The sequence below is a fragment of the Artemia franciscana genome, chromosome 15 (genome assembly GCF_032884065.1).
Source record: "Artemia franciscana chromosome 15, ASM3288406v1, whole genome shotgun sequence".
NCBI classification, from domain to species: Eukaryota; Metazoa; Arthropoda; class Branchiopoda; order Anostraca; family Artemiidae; genus Artemia; species Artemia franciscana.
In genome coordinates this window covers 17952379-17967674 of record NC_088877.1, presented here as the reverse complement: position 1 = coordinate 17967674, position 15296 = coordinate 17952379, and the positions used below count along the sequence as shown (strand labels likewise).

Below are 15296 nucleotides of genomic sequence, written 5' to 3'. Positions count from 1 at the left end.
AAAAAAATTACAACACTCAAGGTAACAAGGAGAACCGCCGAGGTTTCATCTTTGCAAAATCATCAACAAGTTGGTTGTGGTCCAATTTTTCACTAAATCCTTCTCTGCAAACATCAAAAGGAGGTGACTGAGACAATCGTCTCCTGATGTACACCGCAGGTAGTTTTTCACTATATCTAAGCTAGAAAACAAACGCTCATTGCTCGCTGTTGTCAAACAGTTCGTGGTAACGAACTGTAGTAAGCAGCGACCCGGCTCAATAGTAACCGAAACTCTAAAAATGGAATTTTGATACCAATAGTTACACCAAAAGAATCGCATTTTAATGACGATTTTAGATATATAAGTTTCATCAAGGTCAGTTATACCTATCAAAAGTTGCGAGCCTGAGAAAATTTGCCTGATTTTAGAAACTAGGGGGAAACACTCCCTAAGAGTCATACAATCTTAACGAAAATCACACCATTAGATTAAGCGATTAAGCGTATCAGAGAACCTGATTGTAGAAGTTTCAAGCTCCTATCTACAAAAATGTGGAATTTTGTATTTTTTGCCAGAAGACGGATCACGGATGCGTGTTTATTTTATTTTTTTTTGTTTTTTTTTCCCAAGGGTGATCATATCGACTGATTAGTCCTAGAATGTCGCCAGAGGGCTCATTCTAACGGAAATTAAAAGTTCTAGTGCCCTTTTTAAGTCACCAAAAAAATTGGAGGGCACCTAGGCCCCCTCCCACGCTCATTTTTTCACAAGAGTCACCGGATGAAAATTCTGAGATGGCCATTTTATTCACCATAGTCGAAAAGCCTAATAACCATGTCTTTAGGGACGACGTACTCCCCTGCAGTCCCCGTGGGAGGGGCTGCAAGTTACAAACTTTGACCTATGTTTACATATAGTAATATATAATGAGAAGTGTACAGACGTTTTCAGGGGTATTTTTTTTATTTAGGGGGAGATTTGAGGGGGGGTACGTATGAGGATATTTCCATGGACAAATTGTCATGGGGGAAGAGAATTTCAATGAAAGGGGCGCAGGATTTTCTAGCATTATTTGAAAAAACAATGAAAAATAAGTATGATAAGTTTTTTCTACTGAGAGTAAGGAGCAGCATTAAAACTTAAAACGAACAAAAATTATTACGCATATGAGAGGCTTGCCTCTTCTTTATACCTCACTCTTTATGCTAAAGTATTTTTAGTAATTTCAACTATTTATTCTAAGACGTTTGTGATTCAGAGCTCATTCTTAAGGAATTGGGACAAAATTTAAACTTTAGGGTAAAGAGCAAGGTATCGACGAGGGTTGGACCCCTTCATACACGCAATAAAAACATACGAATATAGAAGTTCGTTACGTAAATTAATTCGTAAGTTACGTATATTTCTTACCAATGAAAACGTTTATAAAAAACTAAAAGTTGTAGTTGCTTTTTTAAGTAATCAAAAAATTGGAGAGCAACTAGGCTTCCTCCCTCGCTCCTTTTTTCTCAAAATCTCCCGACTAATTGTTATTAATTAATATGCAAATTTTGTTTTAATTATTTATGTGCGGAGAGCCAAGATGAAAACATGCATTAATTCAAAGACGCCCAGAAAAAACATACGAATATAGAAGTTTGCTACGTAAGTTAATTCGTAAGTTACGGATATTTTTTACCTATGAAAACGTTCGTAAAAAATTAAAAATTATAGTTGCCTTTCTAAGTAATCAGAAAATTGGAGGGCAACTAGGCCTCCTCTCTCGCTCCTTTTTTTTTCAAAATTTTCCGATTAAAACTATGAAAATGCCATTTAGCCCCCCCCAAAATATGCAAATTATGCATATGGCTCGTTTGAATTGAAATTGAAAGTTCTAGTTACCTTTTTAAGAGTCAAAAGTGGCCGGATGACATCCCCCTTTCCAAATACTCCTACAAAGCTTTAAATTCTACAATAAAACCACAAGACCTTTTAATGTCTTCATGTACTGAATCTATAACATAAATAAAAAAATATTTCTATAATAATGCTGTTTTTGTGGTCTTCCCTACATTTGTCCACGTTCCCTTCTAGAAGCTTTATCTTCTCCTACTTTCACCTGATATGGCTAGATTTTCACTCAGGCAATAGGTTCCTCATGTTGAAAAACTGTTTTGGCTAAGATAAATTTTAATTCAAAAAGTCGTTCGAAAATTAGAAATGTGTTCTGAACATAATTCCTTGTCATGATACGACTCCTTACGAATAATAGACCTAGTTATAATTTTGTATTGAAACCTAATTGCGCTGGATGGTATCCGATCATTTGCTCTGCTATTTCATTTTTCGCTTTTTTTGTTTGCTTGTTTTCCAAATGTATTTATTTTGGTCTGAAAACGACTGTATTGTTTTGAGTTGTTCTCCAGTTGCTTCTGTATTAAACTAACACATGGGGCTTTGCTCTGCGTTGCGTAAAGTTGCGATATCTTTGTAACTTTTTGTAACAGTTAAGATTTGCTTTGCCTGCCTCACTAATAAAAAATAATTAAAGCTACTGTTAAAAAAGAAGCCCATTGGTAGTTTTTAATTGCTGAGCAAGAACTTACACTATGAATTTTAATTATGAAATTAGGTACGTCTAAAATAGTCTACCAATAAAAATGAATTTATACCCTTGAGTTACGTATTGTATGTCCTTACTTAACAAAGACCTTGTACTCACCAATGGCAGATCCACGGGGCCAATGGGAGTTGTTCTCACTCTTAAAGAAAACAAAAATTGTCAATTTGGTCAATCATTAGCACCCTTGTCACACTGGGCCCCTCCCCCTATATTTTACTTATTGGAACCCTTGTCACATTGGGCCCCCACCGGATTTCACTCTAGATCCGCCACTGGTACTTGGAGAGTTCTGTTCAGTCTTTGACCTTTGGCAACCTCAGAACAGTACGATAAACGGACCGAGTATTTCCGTAATATTCGTTGTTTGAATTTCAGAAAATTAAAATTGAACAATGATTTGTTTTTAAAAGCAAAAGTTTCTCCTTCGGGAGGCCATTGAAGTTAAAACTTAATGTGTAAAAGTCAACTTGAGTTTTTGTTGAAATTACGCATTAAATATGGTTATCACTTATCACCTCTCATAAACTTTATTATGAAATACGTGTAACCTTGTCACAGAGACAAGAATCCTAAGCTGTATATAATAACCGGCATTCAGTCATTTATAAAGTATGTGAGTAAAATTATTTTTTTTTTGTAATATATATGGCTCACTAATTTAGTGTTAGCATCAAGAACAAAGGTGCCAAAAAGGCAAATACGTATATTTAGGTTTATGTTCCTGTATTCCTTACACAAAATTTCAAAAATATAATGTTTTCCAGCTATTCACAAAAAAAAATTCAGTTTTGCTCTTTTGGATTAAACATCGGGCAAATATAGATGGATAATTTTTGAAAATGGCAAAAAAAGGCATAGCTTATCAAAACAGCGAAAAAGAATAAAAATGCGTTGGTTCTCGAAAACAAGGTATCTATTTCTTATTTCAAAAATGGTTTTTCAATAAAAATTTATTCTATATTTCTGTGAGATTTTGATTTTTTTGGCTTCAAACAGTGGCGATTTCCATGGTGTACTTTTTATTTCGATTCAATTTCATTTTTCAAGGGGCTTCAGGCTCTTTCCTTAAATTCTCAAAAGTCTGTTTCGTTAGTTCGTTACTATTCTGTTAAATATAATAGTAGTTATTATTTAAGAATCAGCATTCGTTGAAAAATGTTTCTGACTAAAAAGTAATTGCCTAGAAACATATTTTAAGATTTTGCTTGCTGTGGTCCATGGTTGGGTCTTTACTAGGTTGGAGCTAAAGCAGCAGCCATTACAGTTTTCCCAGGAAAGAATTTTTGATACATCTTAATGTAGATCTTTTATTCTGTACTTAGAAGCACTGTCAGGCTTCAGCAGGCCAAGAGATCTCCTTAACAAAGATTTGCCCTAACTATAATTTGACCATTTTGATGATTTTGGTTTTCCACAAATAGAACAAATTCTCATTTAAATGAAAATGTAAGAATGATTATTGAATATATTGTATATTATCTACTTGCAAACAGCCTATTTTATCCAGCATCGATTTATTGCTAAGAATAAATTTCCATTTATATTGACATTCGAGTTAAAGTAAGGCTTCATATTTTCATATTATTTGGCGCTTGCGTTACCGCTTCAGAAACTTATTTCTTAAGAAACCCTATATGACTAGTCGTACAAGGTGTGTGTAATATGGATCCTAATGATATTGGACACTTTCCGGATTTATCTCAAGGGGTGCAAGGTCATGGGCGATCGTCTTACCGAATCAGTGATCTGTTGAACTTACCTACTACAAGCAGACAGATCTCCCCCACTGGGCAGTTTGAACAAGACTACCAGTACTTCTACCCACATGGGTCACATAACGAGCCACATTTTACTTTCCATTATGATCCAAGCTCGTTATTAAACCACCAGATGTCTCTTCCAGTACACTGTACTGGTCTGACTATGAATTCGGAGAAAATTGAAGGTAAGCTTAATTTAATTATTTCATTAGCTCTAAATCTTATTAGAAGGTCTGACAATGACAGTTTATAATTTGATAAAGTCTTATTCCAAAAGCTTAAACAAATTGGACTAAGGAATATCCTAAAGAGACAAGAATACGTGTTATGTAGAAACTTGATTCGTTTCGCGTTTTATTAACACGAAAACTCTTGACGTTATTACAAAAGAGAAGAGAAATCATCCTTAGATTCCAAATAAATTAAAAAAAAAATATATAAAAATATTTTGAAAACCTTATGATGTGGAAAACATAGAAAAAAAAGAAGATTGATTCTCAATTCAACTAATGAGACCCATATAACTTTATAAATTTAATCTGAGAAAAGCGAGGACTCAGTGGAAAATTGTGCCGAATACCTATGAAAAAATTTAAACTGCAGTACAGTAATTCCTAGATTTTCTTCTGTTCATTCTTTATTTTTGCCTCCTTTTGACTTACATTACCCTCCATAAGTGATACCTCCAACCCCAAAATTAATTCATGAAGGCACGTTTGGGCGTGTAAATGTTAAACGGAAACAATCCCAGTCTCGTTATACACCCCTCCTGAATATTTTGGAGAAAGGAGGAATGGCCTTTAAATTGTTTGGCTGAAAGTGAGTTCTTTTTAGGAATTAAATATAAAACAAGTTTTTCAACTCGAAGAAACGAACAGAATTTCTGTTTGTTTAAAAGGTACATAGATTACAACAGATTTAAGGGGGAATGCTCCCTTCTCAACACCTCGTTCTTCATGCTGAAGGTTTTGGGTACTTCTAAAAAATCTTCGTATTGTTTTAATTAAAGGACCCTCGTGTTTCAGGAGTCTTTATTAAGGAATTAGGACAGCATACAAACTTTACCGTAAAGAGAGAGACGTTGAGAAGAACCCCCTTACAAACGCAATAATTTCTGTCCCTTTTAAGTTTTAATGTCGCTTCTTACTTTGAGTTGAAAACCTTGACTTTTGTTTAAAATTGAATTTCTGATTGTTTTTTAAAAAGACAATCAGCCGGAAAGTCTGGCTAAACTTCCATGGAAAAATCCCTCCCCCCACAAAAGATCTTCTAGACAATTCAATTCTGGGGAAAATATACCCTGGGTAATTAACCTTAACATCTTGACATGTAAAATTGAGTCGGTAAAGAGAAATAAGGCTAATAAAATAATTTCGCATAGTAATTTTGGAAATTCCTTCCAGTGTAAAATGTTCCCTGAAAAGTCTACTCTACAGAAACTACCCTCCTCATGGGAAATTCTCCCCATGGAAAATCCTGCAAGCGGAAAATTCACCCATCCACCCAAAAATGTAAAAAATATTTAATTAAAAAACATTACTTTTGTCTTATAGCCACCGCAGTCAATATCTTGTATCAAACAGTTGGTGGTAACGAACTGTAGTAAGGAGCGACCCGGCTCAATAGTAACCAAAACTCTAAAAAATTGAATTTTGATATCAATAGCTACATCAAAAGAATCGCATTTTAATGCTGATTTTAAATATATAAGTTTCATCAAGTTTAGTCTTACCCATCAAAAGTTACGAGCCTGAGAAAATTTGCCTTATTTAAGAAAATAGGGAGAAACACCCCCTAAAAGTCGTAGGATCTTAACGAAAACGACACCATCAGATTCAGCGTATCAGAGAACCCTACTATAGAAGTTTCAAGCTCCTATCTACAAAAATGTGGAATTTTGTATTTTTTACCAGAAGACAAATCACGGGTGCGTGTTTATTTGTTTGTTTTTTTTTTGGTTTTTTCTTTTCCCCAGGGGTCATCGTATCGACCAAGTTGTCCTAGAATGTCGCAAGAGGGCTCATTCTAACGGAAATAGAAAGTTCTAGTGCCCTTTTTAAGTGACCAAAAAAAATTGGAGGGCATCTAGGCCCCCTCCCACGCTCATTTTTTCCCAAAGTCAACGGATCAAAATTTTGAGATAGCCATTTTGTTCAGCATAGTCAAAAACCATAAAAACTATGTCTTTGGGATGACGTACTCCCCCACAATCCCTGGGGGAGGGGCTGCAAGTTACAAACTTTGACCAGTGTTTACATATAGTAATGGTTATTGGGAAGTGTACAGACGTTTTCAGGGGGATTTTATTTTGTTTGGGGGTGGGGCTGAGGAGAGGGGGCTATGTTGGAGGATCTTTCCTTGGAGGAATCTGTCATGGAGGAAGAAAAATTCAATGAAAAGGGCGCAGGGTTCTCTAGCATTACTATATGAAAAATAAACATGAAAACGTTTTTTCAAATGAAAGGAAGAAGTAGCATTGAAACTTAAAACGAACAGAGATAATTACGCATGTGAGAGGTTCTAAAAATACTTTAGCATAAAGAGCGAAGTATTTAGGAGGAGATAAATACCTTGCTCTTTATGCTAAAGTATTTTTAGTAATTTCAAGTAATTTCGGCCTTTCTGATTTAGGGGTCATTCTTAAAGAATTGGGACAAAACTTACGATTTAGTGTAAAGAGCGAGGTATTAACGAGGGTACAAACCCCCTCGTATACATAATAAAAATATAAGGTTATGAAAGTTTGTTACGTAAGTTAATTCTTAAGCTAGGTATATTTCTTACTAATAAAAACATTCGTTAAAAATTAAAAGTTCTAGTTGCATTCTTAAGTAACCGAAAAATTGGAGGGCAACTAGACCTCCTTCTCCACCCCTTATTTCTCAAAATCGTCTGATCGAAACTAAGAGAAAGCCATTTAGCCAAAAAAGGAATTAAAATGTAAATTACATTTTAATAATTTATGTGCGGAGAGCCAAAATCAAACATGCATTAATTCAAAAACGTTCAGAAATTACATACAAAAAACTAGTTTTTCTAGCTGAAAGTAAGGAGCGACATTAAAACTTAAAACGAACAGAAATTACTCCGTATATGAAATGGGTTGTCCCCTCCGCAATCCCTCGCTCTTTACGCTGAAGTTTGACTCTTTGCCACAATTCTACTTTTTAAAACAATTAAAAGCTTTAGCGTAAAGAGCGAGGGATTGCGGAGGGGACAACCCATTTCAAATACGGAGTAATTTCTGTTCGTTTTAAGTTTTAATGTCGCTCCTTACTTTCAGCTAGAAAAACTAGTTTTTTTTATGTATTGCGAACATAAGACAATAACCGGTTTCATGGTCTTTATACCAGACAATATTAGCTTTGGCTCGGTGGGAAACTATATTGTAGCTGTATTTTAAATAAATATTTAATTGGTATTTTGGTTAGGTTACGTTACGTATTTAATGTAATGCGGTCTGGACCCTTCAATAATTTTCTGTTGTAGTTTTCATAATTTTATCGATAAAGTATTATATTTTCATCATACTTTGTTTTATTTCATTAGCATTAACCAAACTTCAGTTTTCGGCAGAACTTAAGTGTGGTGGCTATAAGACAGAAGTACAAAAAAAAATAAATAAATACATATCCGTGATCTTTCTTCTGGTAAAATATACAAAGTTCCACATTTTTGCAGATATGAGCTTAAAACCTCTGCATTACGGTTCTCTGGTAAGCTAAATCTGACGGTGTGATTTTCATAACAATCCTTCGAATTTAAAGGGGGTGTTTTCCCTCTTTTTGGAAAATCAGGCAAATTTTTTCAGGTTCGTAGCCATTGATGGATAAAAATAAACTTAATGAATCTTATATATTTGGAATTAGCATACAATGCTAACTTTTTTACATATCTATCGACATTGAAATTTTGTTTTCCAGAGTTTCAGTTACTATTGAGCCTCGTCGTTCCTTACTTTCAACTCGTTACCACGAACCGTTTGAAACACATAAAATTATTAACTCATCAGCAATCAAGGCTTTTACAGCCGCACCCTGACAACCGCTTATGTTTTCTACATGTACCGACAAGCAAGCCCCAAAAGATCTTTTTTGAGGCCGCAGTATGTTTGTCTGAGTGATCCTCAAAACAAAGTCATCCTAACAAGAAAAATGTCCCATAAACATTAAATGGGACCTAATTCTTTTTGGTTATATGCAGTCGTGGTCACTCCAAGGTGGCATCCATCCCTTGCTGTTTCAACAAGTGGCTCTTTATCATTGGTACAAAATTTTCGTCCCATAGTTGTTGGTCGCGAAAAAAGATATTTATAATCATACATTTGTTCATGTTTTTTTATTATCAAAATTAAATAAAAAAACAAGTCTTTTTTAACTGCAAGTAAGGAGTGACATTAAAACTTAAAACGAACAGAAACTGTTCCGTATATGAAAGGGGTTGTTCCCTCCGTACCGCCTCGCTCTTTACGCTAAAGTTTTTTTTATTGTTTTAAAAAGTAGAGTTGTGACAGAATCAAACTTTAGCGTAAAGAGCGAGGCGTTGAGGAGGGGACAACCCCTTTCATATACGGAACAATTTCTGTTCTTTTTAAGTTTTAATGTCGCTCCTTACTTGCAGCTAAAAAAACTTGTTTTTCTTGTTTAATTTCTGAACGTTTTTGAATTAATGCATGTTTTGATTTTGGGTTACCGCACATGAATAATAAAACGAAATTTGCACATTAATTTTTTTGCTAAATAGCTTTCTCATAGTTGTGATCGGACGGTTTTGATAAAACAGGGGGGCGGGAGAGGAGGCCTAGTTGCCCTCCAATTTTTGGCTACTTAAAAATGCAAATAGAATTTTTTTTTTAGGAAAGTTTTTATTAATAATAAATATACATATCTTACGAGTTGACTTATATAATGAATTTCTATATTTGTGTATTTTTATTAGGTATGTGAGGGGGTTCGCCCCCTCGTCAGTACCTCGCTCTTTACACCAAAGTTTGAATTTTGTCCCAATTCTTTAGGAATCACCCCTGAATCACAAAGGCCGTAGAATAAATAGTTGAAATTACTAAAATACTTTAGCGAAAAGAGCAAGGTATTGTAGAGGAGACGTACTCCCTTATACACGTAATATTTTCTGTTTGTCTTTTGTTTTAATGCTGTTCATTACTTCCAGTTGAAAAAATTTATTTACTTACATTTTTTTTAAATAACGCTTGAAAATTCTGCGGCTCCTTCATGGAAATTCTCTTCCCTAATGACAAATTCCTCCACGTAAAGATCCTTCCGCGTAACCCCCTCCCCAGACCCAATCTCACCCCAATGCAGAAAATTCCCCTGAAAACGTATGTACACTTCATAATAACCAATACTGTATGCAAACAATGGTCAAAGTTTGTAACTTGCAGCCCCTCCCCCGGGGACTATGGGGGATTAAGTAATACCAGAAGACACAGTTATTAGGTTTTCGACTAAGCCGGACAGAATAGTCATCTCACAATTTTGATCTGTTGACTTTGGGGAGAAATGTGTTTTGGGAGGGGGCCAAGCTGCCCTCCAATTTTTTAGGTAACTTAAAAAGGGTACTAGAACTTTTATTTTCAGTTAGAATGAGCCCTCTCACGACATTCTAGGAACACTGGGTCGATACGATCACCGCTGGGGAAAGAATTTCACACTTTTGTAGATTAGAGCTTGAAACTTCTACAGTAGGGTTCTCTGATACGCTGAATCTCATGGTAGATTTTCGTTAAGATTCTATGACTTCTAGGGGATATTTTCCCCTATATTCTAAAATAAGGCATTTTTCTCCGGCTCGTAACTTCTGATGGGCAAAAATAAACTTGATGAAACTTATATATTTAAAATCAGCAATAAAATGCAATTCTTTTGATGTTACTATTGGTGCCAAAATTCGGTTTTTTAGAGTTTCGGTTACTGTTGAGCCAGGTCACTCCTTCCTACAGTTCTTTACCACGAACTGTTTGACAAACAGAAATAGATCTATTTTATGGCCTGAACATCTTTTTTACTTCTTTAATTGAAGCTGCAAAGACCATATTACATAGACTGAAGTCGCAATAGGGAAAGCAGACAATAAATTTGGGGAGGATCGAACAGTTTGTGGTTGCGAACTGTAAGTAAAGTACCACGAATGAAACTTTAATGAAATATCATTTGATAAATGAAATATCATTTCAAATAAAATCTAAAATGATAATAATCATACCACTGAAATCTCTTTTTACAGGGATACCAAATATATAAAATTAATCAAATTGAAATAATCATACAAAATTCTGATTCTGAGAAAATTTGTACAATTTAACACAAAGCGGATGGAGGAAACAATTTGTAACAGGAGTGCGATCTTAATGAAAAGTCCAGCACCATATTCAGTATATCTAAGAATACTATCGCTGAGTTTCTAAATCCTATCTGTTAAAACACACGATTTAGGATTTTTACCGAGAAATTGACAACTGGTGTGAGTTCATTATTTGTTCGATTTTTTCCCCAAGAACTGATTATATCAGAATCGGTAGACGTACAATATCAGAAGAGGGCTCATTCAAACTCAAATTACAGTTTTGGAGCACTTTTAATTATAAAAGAGATTCTGCCACACGTAAGAATGATTTCTGCCATTTTGTGCCGCAAACAAATATTTTGGCCCGAAGCAGGACGAGAGAATATCAAGTGAAAACGTTGAAATAGTCTTTTCTATTGAAATGCTATAATACACTCCGGAGATTCAGATCTTACCGCAGCAAAGTGTTGAGTTGTATCATTTTTACCGCAAAACAGTAATTTTAGCCCGACCAAGGCCAAAGTACTATCGAGCGAAGACTCTGAGATAACGAATTAGCTTAGAATTATCGAACGCTACGTTAATATCCTCCCCATTTTGGGGGTTATGCAGCCTTAAGGTGCCAAACTCGTCTCTAAATATATACAGAGTCTAAACAAAATGAAGGGGCTATTACACATAATGTATTACTACCAGTTATGCAGAAGTGCATTACTACATATCAGATTTTGTTGTAGGTTGGAAGGCCAATAGGCAATTTAACGGGAAGGGGTACCAGGACTTTCAAAACATAAATTTTCTTACAAAGATTTTTAACTTTACTTGAAGGATTCTTCCAATTAATGTGGAGAGGTGATTTAACTTCAAGTATCACTTCATTTGGAATAATATATTTGGATTAAGAATGTAATATAGATGCTGAAGAGAGAATGTTTACCCTATTATTGCAGAAATGTTTAATTAAGAGGTAAATCTTCTATTTACGCTTAACTTCCTTAACTTGACTTAAGGTTCCTGTCGCATGATATGGGTCGTAGAGAGCATAGTAACTTTACTCTTTTAGGTGAAGCGCTCTGCTCCAATAAACGGAGTCCCGTTAGTAGCATTGTTGGCCATGTTGAGAAAATTTTGTAGACTTTTCTTCCCCCTGGTCTGAGGTCTACCCCTTGGGCATGATCCACCATGGGATATGGGGTCAAAGTCACACAGGATCCTAGCAGGGTCTGTCGGTGGCATCCGAAGGAGATGCCAGAACTATCTAAGAGTTTGCTGGGTGATTTGAGTTGGAAATGGAACGTGGTGAGCAATGGCAAGGAGCCATTCATTACTCACAAAATCATTCCATCGGAGCTCATCGGTTCGACGGAGTTGCTAAAGTTCACACAGGCTATATTAGCTTTTCTATTGAATTCTTCTGGCTTTTCCACCAACTGCCACACTATAAATTCACCTCTTCCCTCGCAGAAAATTCTTGTGGCAGTCGAGCAAAGTTGTTGCAAAGAGCTTTCTGGGCACTGAGAAATGAATAATCGTATTGCAGTTTGAGCATATGGTCATGCTTCCTTTTCCACAGAGGTAGAATGATGCTCAAACAACAGTCCTTTTAAGCACATTCTCTGTGCAACACTAGAGAGAAAAACATCTGGAGCCAAAGCAGTATGGCTGACCCCATTTTCTTCTGGACCTCTGCTGATATTTCACATAACCTTGCAGCTCTATTGTTCTTCAGACGCTTTATAGCTGATACTTTCTGCTTCTGTTTTCGTCTACTGGAGGTTCTTGGATGCTACATACTGTGTATCCAAGGTTCTCGTTAGTCTGCGCGGCAATATCGGCATTTAGGAGATTGGAAAAGTCGTCCCTTGGTCGATTTAACAGGGTAGTTTCGTCACTGAGTCAATGACCGTCTACAGACACAAATGACTCAAGTGAAGGAGTATAATCCTCTGTAAGATCCCAAGGATGGTCACAAATGTGATACCTAGTACCCTAGTGTAAATGGGAAAATGATTCGATGACCGAGTTGCTATTCCTTCGTCTAGTATTTGCTAGTTTTGCAACCTTTCACCCAAGGCTGATTGCAATGAATAGTATTGTAGCTTCCTCCGATGACCAACCTCCTTTTATATCAAAGACCATTGCCTGTTCTTGGATTAAAAACTAACAATCAGTTCAGTCCCCTTAACCAAGGTAACCTCTGTAGTACCCAAGTCACCCTGGAGCAAAGTCACTTTTAACAACGGAACTTATATACTTCTGCATTTCTGTTGCAGAAACCATGAAACGTCTAAAGGTCCCACCTTATGATATTGTCATCAGTCTGGATGATTTCAATGCCACAATTTGCTATAGTCACAAGCTGTGGCGGCAAGTTATCGAAACAGTTACTAAGGACCGTTTAAATGACAACAGATTAAGAATCCTACATCCCAGAAGCATTCAGAACCTTGTGATCCTGAACATCCTGTTTGTCAGGGAAGACATCCAAATATATATACGGTACAGTAGTGATGGCCATACCAAAAAAATTATTGACTGCATCATCATCTTGCAGAAATGACGATCATACACAAGCAATTGCAACACGTAAAAGGTGTCTGAAATCGGCGATAATGAGCAAGGACGCCGAGCCCTTGGGAAACTTGGAACTAGAAAATGATGATGAAAAAACAAATGAAACAAAGCAGAACAGGGAAAAACCATGGAAGAATAACAGCAAATTGAAAAAAACGTGTCGTATTTCGTTGACGTATTTCGGCCTAATTTTGATAACAATAGGTTCATCAAATAAATTAGTTTTTTAGGCTGATTCCAATTATACAACATTAATTAAGTTTAATGTCTCTCATCAAAAGCAGTTGCAAATGTCTGTCTACGACTCAAAGCTCAGCACTAAAAGCCTAGACCCTCAAAGATAAATGTATCATACCTCTGCAATCCTGAAGTATGCTCCAGATACGCTATTGATATCTCGAATCGTTTGTAGCCTTTTACCATTTGTGGACTCAGAGGAGGCATTGCGGTTGTTTAGAAGTAATGTCCTTGACTCAGGAGCTTCAATTATTGGTCGAAAGAAACGTGCAAACAAGCCATGGATCCAGGCAGACACACTCGAAGTCATAGATCAGACACGTTAGGCCAGGCAACTTGGTGACATGCCCACCTACAGAGAACTTAATGATACTCACAAGAAGCTGATTTGGATAGACAAGAAACTCTTTCTAGAAAAAATCTAAACGATCAGGAGGGAACTGCCTAGAAATATGATATCGAGGAGCATTTACAGCATCCTCATGATCTTACAGGGGATTATACTCCTTCACTTCAGTCATTTGTATCTGTAGACGGTCATTGACTCAGTGACGAAACTACCCTGTTAAATCGACCAAGGGAAGACTTTCCGAATCTCCTAAATGCCAATATTGTCGTGCAAACTAACGAGGACCTTGGAAACATAGTACGTAGAATCCAAGAGCCTCCAGTAGAAGAAAACAGAAGCAGAAAGCGTCAGCTATAAAGCGTCTGAAGAACAATAGCGCAGTAAGGTTATGTGAAATATCAGCAGAGGTCCAGAAGAAAATGGGGTCTCGCCATACTGCTTTGGCTCCAGATACTCTTCACTCTAGTGTGGCACAGAGAATGGGCTTAGAAGGACTGTTGTGTGAGCATCATCCTACCTCTGTGGAAAAGGAAGCAAGACCATATGCTCAAACTACAATACGATTACTCCTCTCTCAGTGCCCTGAAAGCTCTTTGCAACAACTTTCCTTGGCTTCCACAGGAATTTTCTGCGAGGGAAGAAATGAAATTATAGTGTGGCAGTTGGTGGAAAGGCCAGAAGAATTGAATAGAAAATCTTATATAGCCTGTCTGGACTTAAGCAACTCTGTCGAACCGATGGGCTCCGATGGGATGATTTTGTGAGTAATGAATGGCTCCTTGCCATTGCTAACCACGTTCCATTTCCAACTCAAATCTCCCAGCAAACCCTTAGAGAGTTCTGGCATCTCCTTTGGATGCCACCGATAGCCCCTGCTAGAATCCTCTGTGACTTTGACCCCACATCCCATGGTGGATCATTCCTAACGGGTAGACCTCAGACCAGGGTGGGGAAAAGTCCACAAAATTTTCACAACATGGCCAACAATGCTACTAACGGGGCTCCGTTTATTGAAGCAGAGCAGTTCACCTGAAAGAGTAAAGTTACTATGCTCTCTACGCCACATAGCATGAGACAGGAAACTTTAATCAAGTTAAATAAGTTAAGATGTTCTCATTTTTTAGAGAACGATCCGTTGAAATCCTGGGGAACAGACTCACCCTCTTCAACTTTTGTGAAGGCAATTACATTCAATTGTATTTATTACAAATAAAGCCACAAACAAATCACAAAGACAAACAATTAATAGATGAGCATCTTGGCAGTACAAATGCATTCACATAAAAAATAGCCTTCACTACCATCCAATTTCCATCGTACTCTATGTTTATTATGAGAAATCTTTCCAGCCGTATAATAGTATTGCTGAATAGAAGGTTTACCTCTTGAAAACTTATGTTTTGAAAGTCCTGGTACCCCTTCCCGTTAAATTGCCAAATGACCTTCCAACCTACACCAAAAGGATAATTCATCATTCACTTTGGTACAC

At 36.5% G+C, this 15296-nt stretch overlaps 1 protein-coding gene across 1 annotated transcript in view; it reads left to right on the top strand.

Moving 5' to 3' along the window:
- Positions 1–4246: 4246 nt before the first annotated feature.
- The window catches only part of LOC136036548 (homeobox protein Hox-B7-B-like), a 38687-nt gene continuing 27637 nt past the window's right edge, over positions 4247–15296 (top strand). Inside the window, exon 1 of the mRNA XM_065718852.1 lies at positions 4247–4529. Coding sequence (XP_065574924.1) covers positions 4247–4529 — 283 coding nt within the window. The remainder of the gene's footprint in view (positions 4530–15296) is intronic.